Genomic DNA, 18,962 nt, shown 5'->3' on the forward strand with positions numbered 1-18,962 from the left:
CCCAGTGCTCCCTGGGACTCTGTGGCCCAGGGCACCCTTGGGTGGAGTGGAGAGCGCGGGGGCAACACCTGGCGGGTTGTGGGAGGCAGAGGGGGAGGGAAAGGCCTGCTTTTAAATACAGAGAGGAAACGGGTTTGGAGGGAGGGGGTAGAGGCCAAAATGGGAGGGTCAGGGAGAATTTCTAGAAACCCACAGAGGAGGATGAGGCTGATACTTTCGGAAACCCCAAGTTTAATTGGTAATGGGTTGCACAGGAGGCCCGGGGCAGGTTTTAGAAAGGCCAAGAGTTCTGGTTCCCGGTTAGTGAGGCGAGAGGCATCAGAGGCGGAGGATGCAGGAGGGGTCCGGACTGGAAGTCTGTGTAGGTGGAGGACAAGGTGACGTGGGGGACCCCGGAGGTTGAGCGGTGCTGGGTGGACAGGCCGGAGCCGGCGGCTGGGTGCTCCCCCCGCCCCCCAAGGTCGCTGGGAGCCGGGGGCTCTTCCCCTGCGGGCCAGGCTCCCGGGCGCCTCCCCCAGGCAGAGCAGGCCGCCTCTCCCGTCCTCGCTGCTGGCCCGCCTGTCCGCACGACTCGCGTCAGCCGGGGGGACCGGGGGCAGGTGGCCTTCATCTGCGCCTGTGTCTCTCTCAGCCTCCACAGCCACGGCGACGCCCTGCGCACATTCCCACGGGACAGGCTGGACCCACAGACCCCGGACCGCCCCGGGAGGAGGGGCGTGCCCTCCGGTAGCCACTCACCCTCTGACCGATGGACGCCACGGATCCGACGGCCCGACACGCGGGCGCCTGAGACTCGGGGGGGTGGGCGAGCTGGGGACTTTGCATCGGGGGCGGGCTCTGAAACCTACCTCACAGGGTTGTTGTGAGGACCTGTGCTGCGGTTTGAAGATGCCCGACGGGGGCTTGGCACACCCTGTCGCGCTCTCAATAAATGTGTTTTTTGTTTGCGTTAACAAACGTGGTGATGGGTGTGCTGCCGACGAGGGCCGAGCGTCGGTCCCGCCTCGCTGGGGCTTCCCCTCGCTTTCGGCGGTGCGATGGGCGGGGCGGGGCAGGGGCGCCAGCTGCAGGCACGGAGCCCCCTGTGCCCTGCCCATCAGCACCCAGGGGTGAGGGGAGGCCCCTGGCCAGAGCTGGGCCGGTGGGGGCCGGCGGCTGATGGATGAATTATCCCGACTGGCCGCCTGTCTCCTGGGGGTCGTGGGGTGCCGGCTTTCTTTCCAGAAGGGAATGCGCAGAAGCAGGGGAGGAGGCCCTGGCTAGCACTGTCCTATCACTAGGGCCTTGGAGGGGTGCCCTCAGGGCTGGGGCTCCCCCCGCCCGTCCCGCCCACCGCCCATATCCCCAGGGTCACGGCAGGGGCATGGCTGAGCAGTTGTCATTCTTCTACTGACGGTGAGTACACGCCAAGCAGGTCCAGCCTGGCCGTGACCCTGGGCCATCAGCCATCGACAGAGTGGCCACTGAGCATGGCCACCGAGCACACCCCCGCCCAGCCCAGGGGTGTCCGGCCGTCGGCCCGCAGCGTGTGGCCGGGGCTGGGTGAGGGCGGAGGGAGCGAGGGCAAGAGGGATGTGGAGCCGAGTCCACGCGGCGTCCCAGGCTGCACGCCTGGCTCTGCTGGAGCAGACGAGCTGGACTCGTGTTCCACGGGAAGGGACAGGCTGCCGCCACCGCCGCCACCGTCACCGTCACGCCAAAGCCGCCGCCACCACCGTCACCGTCACCGTCACGCCAAAGCCGCCGCCGCCGCCACTGCCACCACCGTCACGGTCACGCCAAAGCCGCCACCGCCACCGTCACGGTCACGCCAAAGCCGCCGCCACCGTCACGGTCACGCCAAAGCCGCCACCACCGTCACCGTCACGCCAAAGCCGCCGCCACCATTGTCACCATCACGCCAAAGCCGCCGCCACTGCCACCAACGCCGCTATCTCCTCTTCCTGCTTCCTCCTCCTCCTCCCCGGTGCCGTCCTTCCCTCCCCACATGGAGGCGCCTCAGGGGACCTGCAGGCCAGTCTAGCCATGAGTGCGGAGTTTCACAGAGAGAAGGAACCACTTGGAGACCATGGCCACGTCCAGCCGAGGAGACCTGAGCCTCGTCCGAGAGGGAGACGCGGGTGGTGCTGAGTGATGGCCCCGCGGTGAGACGAGGGGGAGACGGCCCCACCCAGCTGCGTTCCTGCCCAGCCAAGGGGGCGGCCAGTCCAGGAGAGTCCGGCGTGTGGTGCGTAGAGCCACACTCGCAGTGAGCTCAGGTATCCAGAATGAGGGACCCCTAGTTGTCCTAGGACGAGATCCCAGCTCCAGCCTCCAGTGAACCTTGATGGCCATGATGAGCTGCCATCTCAGTGTACCAGAACTGAGTCCCTAACTCCAGACTCTAATGAATCTCTGATGTCCACATTGGGGTCCTGTCAATGGCCTAGTACTGAGACCTCAGCTCCAGCCTTTGATGAACCTCAGATGTCCACAGTGGGGTCCCCTCGATGGCCCAGAACTGAGACCCCAGCTCCAGCCTCTGATGAAGCTCAGATGTCCACATTGGGGTCCCCTCGATGGCCCAGAACTGAGACTCCAGCTCCAGCCTCCGATGAAGCTCAGATGTCCACATTGGGGTCTCCTTGATGTCTGAGAACTAAGATCGCAGTTCCAACCTCCGATGAACCTCAGATGTCCACACTGGGGTCCCCTTGATGGCCCAGAACTGAGACCCCAGCTCCAGCCTCCGATGAAGCTCAGATGTCCACATTGGGGTCCCTTTGATGGCTCAGAACTGAGACCCAAGTTCCAGCCTCCAATGACACTCAGATGTCCACATTGAGGTTCATTGATGACCCAGAACTGAGACCCAAGCTCCAGCCACTGATGAAGCTCAGATGTCCACATTGGGGTCCCTTTGATGGCTCAGAACTGAGACCCAAGTTCCAGCCTCCAATGACACTCAGATGTCCATGTCGAGGGGTCCCCTTGAAGTCTAAGAAATGAGACTCCAGCTCTAGCCTCCAGTGACACGCAGATGTCCACATTGAGGTCCATTTATGGTCCAGAACTGAGAGCCCAGCTCTAGCCTTCGATGAAGCTCAGATAGCCACATTGGGGTCCCCCTGATGTCTGAGAACTGAGACCCCAGCTCCAGCCTTCGATGAAGCTCAGATGTCCATATTGAGGTCCCTTGATGGCCCGGAACTAAGACCCCAATGCCAGACTCTGATGAAGCTCAGATATCCACATTGGGGTCCCCTCGATGGCCCAGAAGTGAGATTCTACCTCTGACCTCCGATGAAGCTCAGATGTCCACATTGGGGTCCCCTCGATGGCCCAGAACTGAAACCCCAGCTCCAGCCTCTGATGAAGCTCAGATGTCCACATTGGGGTCCCCTTGATGGCCCAGAACTGAAACCCCAGCTCCAGCCTTCGATGAAGTTCAGATGTCCACATTGGGGTCCCCTTGATGGCCCAGAACTGAGACCCTAGCTCCAGCCTCTGATGAAGCTCAGACGTCCACACTGGGGTCCCCTTGATGGCCCAGAACTGAGACCCAAGTTCCAGCCTCCAATGACACTCAGATGTCCACATTGAGGTTCGTTGATGACCCAGAACTGAGACCCAAGCTCCAGCCTCTGATGAAGCTCAGATGTCCACATTGGGGTCCCCTCGATGGCCCAGAACTGAGACCCCAGATCCAGCCTTCGATGAAGCTCAGATGTCCATATTGAGGTCCCTTGATGGCCCAGAACTAAGACCCCAACACCAGACTCTGATGAAGCTCAGATGTCCACAGTGGGGTCCCCTTACTGGCCCAGAATTTGAGACCCCAGCTCCAGCCTCTGATGATGCTTGGATGTCCATATCGGGGTCCCTTGATGACCCAGAACTGAGACCCCAACACCAGACTCTGATGAAGCTCAGATGTCCATGACAAGGGGACCCCTTGATGTTCTAGAGCTGGGATCCTAGCTTCAGCCTCTAATGAAGCTTAGATGTGCAGAGCCTCAAGGTCATGGACTTGCTGGACAGGACTCAATGTGGTTGAGTTTTGACTCGAAACTGTGAATGGCAGAGGGGACCCCGTTCTCCGCCCATGGCCGCACTGCCCGTCAGCAGCGTTGGAGGCAGCATTTGGACTCTGCGGGAAGCTGGGCTCCAGGTGCATGATGAAGGAGGCGGAGCTGGGGGCCCCTGGCAGGAAGAAGGTGTTGGGCAGAGCATGGCGCCAGCGAGCATGGCTCGTGGGTTGGCGCTGCCCACACATCCTGCCCGCGAGTGTGTGTCTCTGCAGCAAACGCTGTCTCATGCCTGTTAGAGGAGCTGGACTCGCGGCTGGCCTCGCACCAGCCTTGACCTGCGGGGCTGCCAAGTTGGCTGGACCCTGGAATGTAACCCAAGCTCGTCTCTGCGGCTTAGCTCCTCTCCCAGGGGAAGGTGCCAGCCCGGCACGCAGCCGCGGCCTCGGGGCTGCCCAGATCTGGTTGCCGCTTTCCAGCAACGGAAGTCCAATCAGGTCGGCACTGGGACACGGCCGGACCATCGTGAGGGGCGTGGACATGGAGTGGACATCTAGGGAGGTCCCCCAAATGCGTGGGCATGAGACGGCAGCTTTCCAGAGGGGGCCACACGTTAGGCCGGGACCCCGCCCCGCAGACCCTGACCACGCCATGGTCCTTCAGACACGTGGTTGACAACGGACCGTCCATGAAGCTGGAGAGAGAGATGGCAGTTAAAAGAATGGGGCCCCACACGCTGACTTGCTCGGAAACCATAAGGACGTCCTGAGTAGACAGAGGTGAGGAGGTGAGGAGCGGCGACTTCGGGAGGAGCGCTGGGTCTTGGTCCGGACACGATGACCCCGAGGCCTCTGGACTTGGCGGTTCTGGGAGTCCAGTATCGTCGGGTCCGCCCTTCAGACGCAGCTACGGCAGCACATCCCGAATCGGACCTCCTCACGCAGGGGCGTCTGCAGGCGGAGGGGGCGGCTGGCGAAGGTTCTTGAGAAAACACATCTGAACGGTGCCAACTTCCTTTCGGTGACATTTCCTGGAAATCCATTAGCATTTGGAACTATGCACATGAACCCTTTTTTTTTCCATGGGTAATTAGAACTCAAGGCCGTGGATGGAACGAAGGAGGAACGTCTCAGAGGACCGCCTCCCCACGCGCTTCTTTCGACCACGGTACCGTGAGGCTGTGAGGCGAGTTCCGACCACGGGCATTCGTTAGACTCGCTCGTTCCCGACGTCTTAGATGTCCCCGCAGCACACTCCGGAGCCGAACGCGACACGGACGCGCCGGACTCGTGACGTCTGCGGAGGACGCGGGGCGTCTGTCGTCAGCTTCAGGGAGTGGAATGGTGGCGGCGGTCACGATGGAACCTCTCGGTCACCAAGCAGAGCCCCTTAAGCACATTAGGTCAGACGTCACCAACGGCCCCCCAGGAAGGTCGCTGTGCTCGGCCGTCGCCGGAGTGGGCTTGGCATTGTGCTGAGACTCCGGGGCGGGGGAGTTGAACTGGATCCCCCTCCAAGTTGGGGAGACCGGATTTCAGGGGGTGCTGCCGTCGCCTCAGCGTGAGGCACTTCGCGGCCCCCCAGTCACCAGACGCGTTTTACGAATGAGGACACTGAGGCTGAGTGAGAGCTTGGTTCCCAGTGGCCGTCAGGACCAGACCTCTCTCTGGAGGCCACGGGACCAGCCCGGCTGCCTCCGACTTTGCCGAGACCCAGGAAGAGCCCGAGAGCTGCGCGGATCGCCTGCCGTCGCCGGCCCCGAGAGCAGAAGCAGGAAGGCCTGGCGCCCGGACACCCGTCTCCCGGGGCAGACTGACCGCGGTGGCGCCCGTTTCCAGCAGCCGGCACCGGAGGCACGAGGACGCCCGGACGGGCGCGGGTGACGCAGCGCGGGGGCAGCCCTCCTGGGAGTCTGGGGAGCCAGGCCGCGCCACACGTTGGCCCCGATACCCTCCCCCCAGTGCCTCGGTTTCCCCGCCACGCACTCCGTCTTCCTCCCGCTTGTTGGAGGGATGTTTGCAGGTGGCAGTCGCCACTCACGCTTTGTGAGTAGCCGCCACCTGGCGAATTCGGTCAGTGGCAGGGCAGCAGGCGGCTACTGAGGCGGAGGAGATCGTGGCCACCGTCCTTCCCACCAAGCCAGGCCCAAACGTCCCTGACGCGCGTAGCTCAGCGCTTAGGAAGCGGGGAGGAGGGAGCCGTTTCCTCCCGGGTGACCGTGCTGCTCCCCGTAGCCCCACTGGTGGCTGCCGTTCCCGAGTTGGGGGCAGGGTGCGGTGCGGGCAGGCTCCCCTCGCACGGGGGCCGTCCTCACGAGCCCCCTGCGGAGACGGTGCACCTAACAGTGCCATCCCCATGCTCCTCGGGGGACGCTTCGGACCCCCCCCCCCCCCGAGCCCCGTGCCCAGCGAGAGCGGCAGAGGCCCTCTGTGGGGCCTGCGCCCACCTGCGGGCGGGGGGAGGTGGGCTGGCGGCACGGCGCGGTGCGGGGCGGCAGGGTAGCGGCCAGCTGGCACAGAGAGTCATGCCAAATTCAAGCGAGGTGTCTGGATCAGTCAGCTAAGGAGCGGGACCCCCACCGCAGGGAGCCGTTTATTCAGCCAGCGTGATGGCTGTGCGTTTCCCAGACAGTCCGCAGCCCCGTGGCTGCCTCCCTGCAGTGAGGGCCCCTGTGGGCAGAGCCCCCGGACCCCAAGTTGCCCTGGGTGGGCTGGGCGGGGGGCGGGTGTTGTGGAATGTTATCTATATACCTGCACTTTGCAAAGCACTTTATCTGTTTGCTTGGTGTGTGACTGACGGGAGAGAGTGGCGGTGTGGCTGTCTGTGCGCCGGGTGCTCGTCGGTCCCGGGCCAGGGACGGGACCCTGGGCGCGGGCAGAGGCGAGGCCGTTCTGGGGGTGCGCAGACATTCGTGGGGTCTTGGGTTTTCCCTTCTGGGGCTGGTGGGGCCTTTCCTGAAACAGCACGGCCGGACCTCAGTGCCCAGGGGTGAGATGGCCACATGGCTGAGGGCAGAGCCCCCTGGTGCACCCCAGACCTGGCCGTTGGGGTCGTTACCTGGGCCGGAACCTGCCTCCCTTTACTTAGAACTGGCCGTGACCCCGAGGCTGGCCAGCATGCTGCTTCCGGAGGGTCCCCACCATTTGGGGCCCCTAGTCCAGGCTGCACCCTGCCACCCCAGCACCAGGGAGGTGCCCATCCCGGTAACTGCCCCAGGTTGGGTTCAGGTGTCACCCCAGCTCAGGGGAGTCTCCGTGTGCAGGGGCCCTGGCCTGGGACCAGGTGAATGTATGCCTGTGTGTGCCTGTGTGTGTGTGCGTGTGCATGTGTGAGTGTGCACGCGTGTGCGTGCAGATCTGTGCTTGTGCGTGATGCGTGTGTGACGGACAGATGTGTGTGGCGTGAGACGGAGTGGCCCTCCCCCTCCCCCTCCCTCTTTCCCAGGCACCCCGAGTGAGTCCCACATCCCCTGCTCCGGGAGACCCGCTGCCCGCAGTCACCATGCCACACGCCCCTTAGCGTGGGCCGCGTGTCCGCTAGCCCATCTGCGTGTCTGGTCCCCTCACAGTGGGCAGCAGAGCGGCGGCCTTGGCCCCGACCCCCTACTCTTCCCCCGCCCCCTCGGCCCGCATTGCCAGAGATGCCGCAAGTGGGGGATCTCGCCCCCGTGAGCTGCCCCATTCTCCACCCCCCAGCTCTGCCCAGTCATTTTCTCTCCCTCCTGTGTCCTAGAGGGGGGTCTTCCTCTCCCACAGCCTCCCAGTTCCTACCCCCTTGGCTGGGGTTCTGACCAGCCCCGCCCCTTAGACCCCGGCTTTTAGGGCACCTCACGATAAGACCCTGAGCCACCTCGTGGGTGCGGCTGGGTCCCGTGCCCGGCTCTGCAGCCTCCCCGGTCTCCCCAGCCGCCACCTGTGGTGTGCGCCAGCCAGTGGCACTGGCCGGGGCCTCGGGACAAGATGGGCCTCCCAGACCCCGGCTGCACGCCGCGCTCAGCAGAACCCCGGACGGGAGGACGTCGGTGCACTCGGCCCAGAGGCTGCGGGATGCAGGTCAGTTCCCACCGTGCTCCACACCCTTCATCGCCCAGGGGCCGCATCGACCTGGGGTTCAGAATCCAGAGGGCGGTGTTCGTCCTCGCGATGCGCAGGCAGGCACCCACCAACGCGGGTGGAGAAGCGCCCACAAGGACATCAGACTTTTCCTGATGAAAGTCTGTTGTCTGATTGGTTTGCCAGTGTGTTTGAGAGTGTACAAATCGAATGAGCTGCATTTGCAGCTCTGAGGTTTTGACAAATATCTGTACAAGTCACGTAGGTACCTGTCACGTGGCATGCGGGAGGTTACATTGTTGCAGCTCTTTAAACTTGGCACAGAAACTTTGTTGCCAATTAAAAGCTGGGCTGTGGGCAGGGAGGTAGGTGGCTTTTCAAAATTCCTTCGTGGGGCAGGCAAGCAAAAATGTTTGCCTGCCCCGTCCTGGGGTGTCCACTGCTCCTCGCTGGCAAGCATCTTGTGGGGGTGGCGACTGTTTTCCAGACTTCGGTACCATGGGTGCTCTGAGAATGCAGGTGGGCGGGGCGGGGTGTGAGCACGTGCTGGGTTGGCCCGTGACTCTAAAGGCTCTTGATTTGAGTCCCACCTGGACCCTTAGGTTTCCTGGCCCAGCTCGTGGGTCCTGGCTTCCTCTCCCGCCCCCTCTAGTCTTTCAGTGGGTCTGCCCCACGCATGTCTGTCACCGTGGGCTCCATCCTCATGGCTCTCATCACCAGCACTGCTCATGGGCACTTGCAAGTGCTGGGTCCCAGGGCCTGGCCCTTCCCTCCCCTGTGGGCGGGTCATCCCAGGCTGCCCTCCCCTCCACCTGGTCTCTGCCATCCTGGGCACAGCATCTCATCTCCATCACTGTGGACCTGGCCATCACCCATCCATCATCTGCCTCACCTCCATCATCCTCGCTTCGGGCTCATCTGGCCTCCAGGGCCTTGTACATGGTAGGCTTTCATTCATTCGTTTGCACATTCGGTGAAGGTCTACTGTGTGCCAGGCCCTGTGCCAGGCATCGAGTAAACGGACGTTGCCCTTGAAAGTGCACGCCTCGGGGAGACGCACAGGAGCCGGCGGATGGCAGAGAGCCTGGGGACTTGGTGCAGAGAAAGGCAAATCTGACCTCGCGGGGCAGGGGGCAGGGGAGGGGAGCTCCGCTGAGGTCCCGTGAGCAGGGCCTGGAAGGAGGGGTTACACGTGCCCGCTGGTGGCTGACATCTCAGAAATGGCGCCAGGAGCCCAGGCCCTCCCAGCTTCCCCGCAGGGTCCCCCCTCCCAGGACCCTGGCGCGATTCCTGCTCCCCCGGGAGCCTTGGCACGCTCTGCACCTCGTCCTCCGGGCCAGCCTCCTCGCTGTCCGCTTTGCTGGCCACCATTCGATCCTACCCAGACCCCTTGGTGTCGGAGTCATCATTCCCTTGTGTAGACGGTGAAACCGACGCTCAGGCAGGCTTCCTGAATGTCGCGCGTCAGAACTCAGATGGAGGGTCGAGGGCCCAGTGCTGTGCTCTGTCCACCAGAGTTGAAATGGATGAATGAATGAGTGAATGAATGAGTGAGTGAATGGCGGGAAGTCGGGGGAGGAGGGCCTTCGCTTCCCATCGCTTGGCCTTGGCTGGTTCCAGGCGGAGTCGGGAGCAGCACGTGCGTTTCGGGAGGGGGAGGGACTTGGGGGTAGGTGAGGGGCGGGGCTTCTGGGGTAACATCGAAAATGGTGGCCAAGGCGGTGACTTCTTTGGAAAGCAAAATTTATTGTAAAATTCTGAGCTATGTCCTTGCTACTTCGGGCTGTTACAATGTATTTTTTGTTCCCAAAAATGATGACAGTCATGATGATGTTTTGTCTATTGATTTTAATGTCTTTGCTCCGCCAGGAGTTGGTCGTCAGGTAACCATTTTGGACATTTCTAGGTCTCGAAGAGCCGGGATCTGGGACCCTCTGGTGTCCATGAAGACTCCGCGGATGTCTGAGGGGAGGGGACGTGGGCTTGTGGGGTGTGGTGGTGGCTCAATGTCTTAGAGATCTCCTTACAGGACTGGGGTGGACCCGTTTTAGGGACCTTAGGGGTCTTCGGAAGTTTCAGGATCGCTAGTTTGGAATTCCGCCTCTGGTGGAGAACCCCTGTGCCTTTTAGGACTGTCGTTGGCGGTTACCATGTGATTCTGAATCAGAATTAGTGTGGTGTGTGCAGATGGCCCAGGGGTCTGTGGGGATGAGGGGGTCCCTGGGTGTCCCACCTTGCCCCAGCTTGCCCAGCACGCCCTGGGGGCGGGGCTGCCCCTCTGGCATGCTCGCACGGGTAAAAAGCACCCCGAGGGGCCTGTCAGTTAAGCTCCTCCCCCACGCAGGTCACACTGAACCTTCCAGCCAAGTGTCCCACCTGCCCCGCCACCCTTGTCTCACTTGAGTCCATGCCACCGTGTGTCACACAGTGCCCGGTCTCTGTGCGTAGCTCTGAGCCCCCCACCCACGCGTCACGTGAGAACCTCTTCACCCAGGTGTCACACTGGGCCCCCTCACTCAGACGTCACGCTCGTGTGCGTACCTTACCCACGGACCATGGGGAGCTGCTTTTCCACACATGTGGCACACTGAGCCCCTCCCACACTCACGTCACACTGAGCCCCTCCCACACACGTCACACTGAGCCCCTCCCACACACGTCACACTGAGCCCCTCCCACACACGTCACACTGAGCCCCTCCCACACTCACGTCACACTGAGCCCCTCCCACACACGTCACACTGAGCCCCTCCCACACTCACGTCACACCGCACTGCGTGTGTCACCGAACTGACCCTCTGCTCATGTCACCTGGAACTCCTTCCCATCGACCTTCACATCACTCTCTCCCAACCACACGTCACGCCGAGACCCTGAGACGCCTGCGTCACACTAGCCCCTCCCCCACCCACGTGTCTCCGAGCCCCTCCTCCACCCACGACCCACGCCAAGTCCGTTTCTCACTGCTGTGGTGCGTGGAGTTCCTTCTACACCCATGTATGTCACACCGAGTCCCCACCTCAGGGTCACACCGAGCTCCCCCATCCACATGTCATTCCGAGCTCCTCCAAATCTGTCTAATGCTGAGCCCCTCCCCCATTTCTTAGTCACGCTGTGCCCCTCCCCACGCAAGCATCCTGTGGAGTCCCTCGCCATGCCTGTCACACAGAGCCCCTTCCTGTTCACCGTGTCACGCTGAGCCCCTGTCACACTCACGTGTCACACTAGGCTCCTGTCACACCCATGTGTCACACTGAGCTCTTGTCACACCCATGTGTCACACTGAGCTCAGGTCACACCCATGTGTCACCCAGAGCCCCTTCCTGATCACTGTGTCACGCTGAGCCCCTGTCACACCCATGTGTCACACAGAGCTCTTATCACACCCACGTGTCACATAGAGCTCTTGTCACACCCATGTGTAACATTGAGCTCAGGTCACACCCACGTGTCACACTAGGCTCCTGTTACACCTATGTGTCACCCAGAGCCCCAGTCACACCCATGTGTCACACTAAGCTCCTGTCACACCCATGTGTCACACTGAGCTCCAGTCACACCCATGTGTCACCCAGAGCCCCTGTCACACCCATGTGTCACACTAGGCTCCTGTTACACCCATGTGTCACTCAGAGCCCCTTCCCGATCACTGTGTCGAACTGAGCCCCTGTCACACCCATGTGTCACTCTGAGCTCAGGTCACACCCATGTGTCACCCAGAGCCCCTGTCACACCCATGTGTCACACGGAGCTTGTCACACCCATGTGTCACACTAGGCTCCTGTCACACCCATGTGTCACCCAGAGCCCCTTCCTGGTCACTGTGTCACACTGAGCCCCTGTCACAACCATGTATCATACTGAGCTGCGGTTACACCCATGTGTCACACTAAGCTCCTGTCACACACATGTGTCACACAGAGCTCAGGTCACACCCATGTGTCACACTAAGCTCCTGTCACACCCATGTGTCACCCAGCGCCCTAGTAACACCCATGTGTCACACTGAGCTCCAGTCACACCCATGTGTCACACTAGGCTCCTGTTACACCCATGTGTCACTCAGAGCCCCTTCCTGATCACTGTGTCGAACTGAGCCCCTGTCACACCCATGTGTCACTCTGAGCTCAGGTCACACCCATGTGTCACCCAGAGCCCCTGTCACACCCATGTGTCACACTAGGCTCCTGTTACACCCATGTGTCACACTAGGCTCCAGTCACACCCATGTGTCACACTAAGCTCCTGTCACACCCATGTGTCACCCAGCGCCCTAGTAACACCCATGTGTCACACTGAGCTCCAGTCACACCCCTGTGTCACACTAGGCTCCTGTTACACCCATGTGTCACACTAAGCTCCTGTTACACCCATGTGTCACTCAGAGCCCCTTCCTGATCACTGTGTCACACTGAGCCCCTGTCATACGCATGTGTCACACGGAGCTTGTCACACCCATGTGTCACACTAGGCTCCTGTCACACCCATGTGTCACCCAGAGCCCCTTCCTGGTCACCGTGTAACACTGAGCTCCAGTCACACCCATGTGTCACACTAGGCTCCTGTTACACCCATGTGTCACCCAGAGCCCCTTCCTGGTCACTGTGTCTGTCACACTGAGCCACTGTCACACCCATGTGTCACACTGAGCTCAGGTCACACCCATGTGTCACCCAGAGCCCCTTCCTGATCACTGTGTAACACTGAGCTCCTGTCACACCCATGTGTCACACTAAGCTCCTGTCAGACCCATGTGTCCCCCAGTGCCCCCCATACTCACTCTTATGTCACACCGAACCCTTGTCCAACTAATGTGTCACACACAGTGAGCTCGTCACCGCCTGTGTCTCAATGATCCTCTGCAACATCCACGTATCACTCAGAGCCCCTCCCCTACACAGGTGTCACAGTGAGTTCCTGTCACACCCATGTGTCACGCCCCTGTGTCGCACCAAGCCCTTGCAACACTCACGTGGCACCCAGAGCCCCTCCCATACACAGGTGTCACGCTGAACCCCTGTAACACCCATGTGTCACTCAGAGCCCCTCCTCCACTCTTGTACCCTGTTGCGTCCCTTTCTCACTACGTCACACTGAGCTCCTGTCACCCATGTGTCACTCAGAGCCCCTGAAGCACCTGGCATCCCCCAGAGCCTCTCCAGCACTCACTCATGTCACACTGAGCCCCTGTCCAAAAGATGCATCACGCTGAGCTCCTGTCACACCCCTGTGTCACACTGAGCAGTCACACCCCTGTGTCACACTGAGCCTTCTTCTAAACAAGTGTCACACTTAGCCCCTGCCACACCCCTGTGTCACACCGAGCCCTCTTCTAAACAAGTGTCACACTGAGCCCCTGCCACACCCCTGTGTCACACCGAGCCCTCTTCTAAACAAGTGTCACACTGAGCCCCTGCCACACCCATGTGTCGCTCCGCCCCTCCACCACTCACTTGTTTCACACCAAGCCCCATCCAACTAATGTGTCACACTGAGCTGTCACACTCACGTGTCACCCAGAGCACCTGCACTGCTCATGTGTCATGCTGAGCTAGTGTCAAACTAATGTGTCACACTGAGCTCCTGTCGCACCCATGTGTCATGCTGAGCCCCTGTCACACCCATGTGCCACACTGAGCCCCTGTCACACCCATGTGTCACGCTGAGCCTCCCCACTCAGGTCACACGGAGTCCTCCCTCCCCTCGTGTGCACGTGGAGCACCTCCCTCGCCCATGGGTCACAGCGAGCCCCTTGTGTCACGCGTGCCCGCACCCTGCCACACCCTTTCTCCCTCCCCGCCCTGTGTCACGCGGAGCCCTTCCCCTGCTCCGGTCACACCGAGCCCCGCACTCATCTGTGTGTCCCCCCGGCTGGTCCCCCACATGGAGCGCCTTCTTCACCTCTTGTCGCGGAGTTCCTGTTCCCCCGCCCCCCCGTGAGTCACGGCGCACTCACCCCGCCCGTGTCACACACAGGCCCTTCCCATCTACCCGCCACGCCCCGCCCCCGTTCCCTGCGCCCCTCCTCCACTCTGCGCCCTGCCGAGTCCCTCACGGTGCCGCGCGGAGCCCCTGTCACACCCACGTGTCGCATTCAGCACTCTCCTCGCTCGTGTGGCTTGTCACGGTGAGTCCCTCGCCCGCGTGTCACACGGAGCCACACCCTCTCTCAGGTGCCACACGGGGCCCCTCCCCGACTTGTCACACGCTGCCCCCTCACCAGTGGGATGCATCGAGTCCCTCCCCCAGCCATGCGCCACATGGAGCACCTTCCTCATGCACGGGACACCCTGAGCCCCTCCTCCACTCTCGCACCCTGCCGAGTGCCTGTCTCACTATGTCACACTGACTCCTGTCACACCCATGTGTCACACTGAGCCCTCTTCTGCACACGTGTCACCCAGAGCCCCTCTCACACACAGGCGTCACACTGACTCCTGTCACACCCACTGAGAGCCCCTTCCCCACTCGCTCGTTTCGCACTGAGCCCATCCAACTAAGGTGTCACACTGAGCTGTCACACTCACGTGTCACCCCGAGCACCTGCACTGCTCACGTGTCAAGCTGAGCCAGTGTCTAACGTGTCACGCTGAGCTCCTGTCACACCCGTGTGTCACACTGAGCTGTCACACCCATGTGTCACACTGAGACCCTCGACCACTCACATGTTGTACTGAACTAGTGTCAAACTCGTGTCACTCAGACCCCCTGCAACACCCATGTGTCACCCAGAGCTCCTCCACTCGACATGTGTCACGTTGAGCCCCTGTCACACCCATGTGTCACGCCCCTGTGTCACACCAAGCCCTTGCAACACTCACGTGGCACCCAGAGCCCCTCCCATACACAGGTGTCACAGTGAACCCCCGTAACACCCATGTGTCACTCAGAGCCCCTGAAGCACCTGGCATCCCCCAGAGCCTCTCCAGCACTCACTCATGTCACACTGAGCCCCTGTGCAAAAGATGCATCACGCTGAGCTCCTGTCGCACCCATGTGTCACACTGAGCTCCTCCACTCTGCATGTGTCACGTTGAGCCCCTGTCACAACCATGTGTCACACTGAGCTGTCACACCCATGTGTCACACTGAGCCCCTTCCCGATCACTGTCACGCTGAGCTGTCACAGCCAAGTGTCACCTAGAGCTCCTCTACTCACTTGTGAGTCACGTGAGCCCCTGTCCAACTAACGTGTTCACTGAGCTGTCACACTCACATGTCACCCAGAGCCCCTCCGCCACTCACGTATCACACTGAGCCTGTGTCAAAGTAATGTGTCACGCTGAGCCCCTGTCACACCCATGTGTCACGCTGAGCCTCCCCCCTCAGGTCACACGGAGCCCTCCCTCCCCTCGTGTGCACGTGGAGCACCTCCCTTGCCCATGGGTCACAGTGAGCCCCTTGCTCGTGTCACACGTGTGCCTGCAGCCCGCCACACCCATTCTCTCTCCCACCCAGGAGTTACACTGAGCCCCTGCCACACCCGCCTGTCACCCAGAGCTTCTCTACTACACACGTGTCACACGGAGTCCGTGTCAAGCTAATGTCTCGTGGTGAGCTCCTGTCACACCCATGTGTCACGCTGAGCCTCCCCACCCCAGCCACGTAGGGCCCTTCCTCACCCATGTACCCCCCCAAGGCTCCCCCTTGTGAGTCACACCGAGTCCCCCACTCGCGTGCCACACAGTAAGCTCCCACGTGTCACACTGAGCCCCCCCCATGTGTCACGCAGAGCCCCTCGGCCCCTCGTGTGTCATACGGTGCCCCCCCACCCACGTGTCGCATGGAGCCCCTCGCTGTGCATGTCCCGCCGAGTCCCCCACTCATGCGGCGCGCCCCTCCCCCACCCGGTGTCAGTTGGGCCCCTTCCCCGCGTGCGCGCCCTCCCCCCTTCCACGCCCGGTTCTCCTCAGGGTGCTTGGTGTCTGCTGGCCACGGGCCGCAGGTGCTGCCGGCGGGTGAGCTGGGGCTGAGGCCAGCGGTGGCGGAGGAGGACGCGGCGGGCAGGCGCGGGTGCAGGCGCAAGCAAGCTCGTCCTAAACGACTGCGTACGACCCACCCAGGGGCGCGGGGCGCTGGCTTGTAGTGTGCGCACAGGTCTGCGTGATCCCCGACACGGCTGAGTTTCGTACATTCCATTCACCCCCAAAAGAAATCCCATGGCCCTTCGCTATCGCCCCGCGCGCCCCGTGCCCCTCCCCGCCGGCCCTAGGCAACCCCTCACCCACTTCTTTCCCGGGGAGACTGCTTGGGCCCCAGAGGTGCCCCCGGATCCCCGTTTCAGATGCACAGGGTGAGGCAGGGAACGTGCGGGGAGCAGAAAGCCGCGCCGGGGCGGGGCCCGACCCCAACGTCCCCTCGCAGCGCTGTGTGGGTGTCGGGCATGCTCCCCCCACCACCGGTGTCCCCCCCTCTGCGGCCTGGCCCCTCCCTCCCCACCGTTTTCCGGACACCTGTCCTGGAGCCCCGCTCAGGGAGCCCCGGGCCCGGGCCGGAGGCGGCGGCAGCAGCAGGGCAGGGCGGGCGGGGAAGGCGGGTCCCCGCAGTGGGCTGTGCTGCCTGGGCTGGCTGTCCCCTGCTGTCGCTGCTCTAACCACTAGCAGCAGGCGCCCCATCCGCCGGTGGGGCCCTTGCTCTGCGCTTCCCGGAGGAGGGTTTCGGCCGTAACAAGTAGGAGGGGGGTGAGAACGGCCTCATCCAGGAGTTGATGCCAGTTACCCAGCGCCTAGATGATGCCTTTCTTCACCCCCTTCAGCCAGCGCAGCCCCGGGCCCTCCTCTGCACCCCTGGCTGCTCGGGGCGCGTCGCCCTGTCCTGCCCGCCTGCCCCTCCCGGCATGCTCCTCCCTCTCTCTCCCGTGCAGCTCCCCGAGGTCCTGGAGGGGCGCCCTGGGGCCGGCCATCTCTGAGACCCCCTCCTCGGAGGGGGCAAGGCCGTGCCCCCAGTGGGACATGCCCCACGGCTGGGCCCAAGGCCACCCTCTGACTTGGTGGCCAGGGGCAGACAGGCCAGAGGTGGCTCATGGTGTGTCCTGGGGCTTCTCCCACCTGGCGGGGCTGTGCTGTGCTCCCATGGGGAGCCCCCTGAGGGGGCCCCGCTCCCAGGACAGCCAGGCAGACATTGCAGAGACTGTGCCCTTTGTCCTTAGGACGGGGGGCGGGGGGCCTGGACCGAGCAAGCTGACCGTGCCCGCCGCCGCCGGAGGGCGGTCTCCTTGAGGGGTCTTAGCCTCTACCCAGGCCTCTGTCGTGACCAGGAGGCTGAGGCCCTTCACAGGCGGCCGCTCCCCCTCTCCTTAAGCCCGATGCGGAGACGCCCCCGCTGCCCCCGGGCTCCTGACTCTGCGTCCTGCCTCCCTCAGCCAGAAGCCGTCGGCAGATGCCCCGATCTTCCCCTTGTTCAGCCCCGCCCAGCCCGATGCCCGAGGAGCTAGACCAGGGTCCCCCTAATGGGCCACGGCCTCTGTCTTCTGTGTCCCCCACTAACTTGGGTGCATGGTGGGAGGTGACCTGTGTCAAGCCCCTGTGCCCGTGGAATCCTTAACCCACTAACCAGCCATGCAGCCAGCCTAGGCGGGTGGGTGGCAGGGGCGGGGGGCCTTGCCCGCAGCGAGAAACGTCAGAGGACCTAAGCGTCCCGCGCCCCGCCCCGTCCCTGCCCGGCTGCCCGCCCTCCGCCCCCGCCCCCGCCTAGCCCGGCTCCCGGTGTCCACCTTCGCACCTCTGGCCCTCCGCGCGTTGGCGGGCAGGGTGCGAGGCGGGCGGGCGTGGCGAGGGCGGGCGGCTTCACGGAGACACGGAGTGTGTCATGTGTCGTGTGTGCACGGCTGTCGGGGGAACGGGCCGGAGCGGGGCGTGCGTGGCGGGGCTGGAGGTCCCGCCACGGAGGGCCTCGGTGCGGGCTGCGGGTGCCCCGCTCGGTGGCACCCCGTGGGCTAGAGGGAGCTCAGGAGCGGACGGCGTGTGACACTCGGGACGGTGGTTCTGCAGACCCCGGGGCTCCAGGGGTGCTTCACCCTGGCCTTCCGCGGAGGCCCGGGTGCGGCTGTCCGGGCGACCGTGTGAGATCTCAGGCGGAAGGCATTTCGGAAACGAATCCCTGTTTGCTCAGGAAGACCCCGTCAGGGGTCAGGGCAGGGGTCGCCGTCGGGGTCCCAGCCCCTTCCTGGCAATGCGCGTTGGTCAGCGGAGGGTCCTGGGCGTGGAGGGGACGTCCCTCTTCTGCAGCTCCCATCGCCCCCTGCACGGACGCTGCCTTAGGAGCCCTGACTGGACCTCTGGCCAGTCCGAGCTGAGCGGCGAGTAGCCGTCAGCTGCGTGCGCTGTCACACATTTCAGAGTCCGGCCCTGGCCTGGAGGCCGGAGCGCTCGAGGCATCTGTGCAGGGGCTGGGAGGCGGGGGTGGGGTTGAACTCAAGGGCCCCCTGGTCCCTTGGATGGTGACAGAGATCAGCGGATGCCAGTGACCTGGGGGGTGGGTCATGGGCACACTCAGGCGTGGCCCGGCGTGGCCTTGCGTGGCTGTGTGCTGGGGGGTGGATCACGGGCACACTCAGGTGTGGCCTGGCGTGGCCCGGCGTGGCCGTGTGCTGTGGGGTGGGACACGGGGACATTCAGGCGTGGCCCGGCGTGGCTGTGTGCTGGGGGGTGGATCACGGGCACACTCAGGCGTGGCCTGGCGTGGCCTTGCGTGGCCGTGTGCTGGGGGGTGGATCACGGGCACACTCAGGCGTGGCCCGGCGTGGCTGTGTGCTGGGGGGTGGATCACGGGCACACTCAGGCGTGGCCCGGCGTGGCCTTGCGTGGCTGTGTGCTGGGGGGTGGATCACGGGCACACTCAGGTGTGGCCTGGCGTCGCTGTGTGCTAGGGGGTGGATCACGGGCACACTCAGGCGTGGCCCGGC

General features: G+C 63.1%; 1 protein-coding gene and 1 long non-coding RNA gene across 2 annotated transcripts in view; both read left to right on the forward strand.

Annotated features, from left to right (window-relative positions):
- Positions 1–1,128, forward strand: part of LOC107497568 (nascent polypeptide-associated complex subunit alpha, muscle-specific form) — a 41,961-nt gene extending 40,833 nt beyond the window's left edge. Inside the window, exon 9 of the mRNA XM_036239555.1 lies at positions 632–1,128. Coding sequence (XP_036095448.1) covers positions 632–1,113 — 482 coding nt within the window. The 3' untranslated portion in view covers positions 1,114–1,128. The remainder of the gene's footprint in view (positions 1–631) is intronic.
- Positions 1,129–1,813: 685 nt separating this feature from the next.
- Positions 1,814–17,275, forward strand: LOC118600403. Its single transcript, XR_004950051.1, has 2 exons — positions 1,814–13,060; positions 14,910–17,275. It is a non-coding gene; the product is annotated as an uncharacterized LOC118600403 (long non-coding RNA).
- The last annotated feature ends 1,687 nt before the right edge of the window (positions 17,276–18,962 follow it).

The sequence above is a fragment of the Rousettus aegyptiacus genome, unplaced genomic scaffold (assembly GCF_014176215.1).
Source record: "Rousettus aegyptiacus isolate mRouAeg1 unplaced genomic scaffold, mRouAeg1.p scaffold_m13_p_3, whole genome shotgun sequence".
Lineage (NCBI taxonomy): Eukaryota > Metazoa > Chordata > Mammalia > Chiroptera > Pteropodidae > Rousettus > Rousettus aegyptiacus.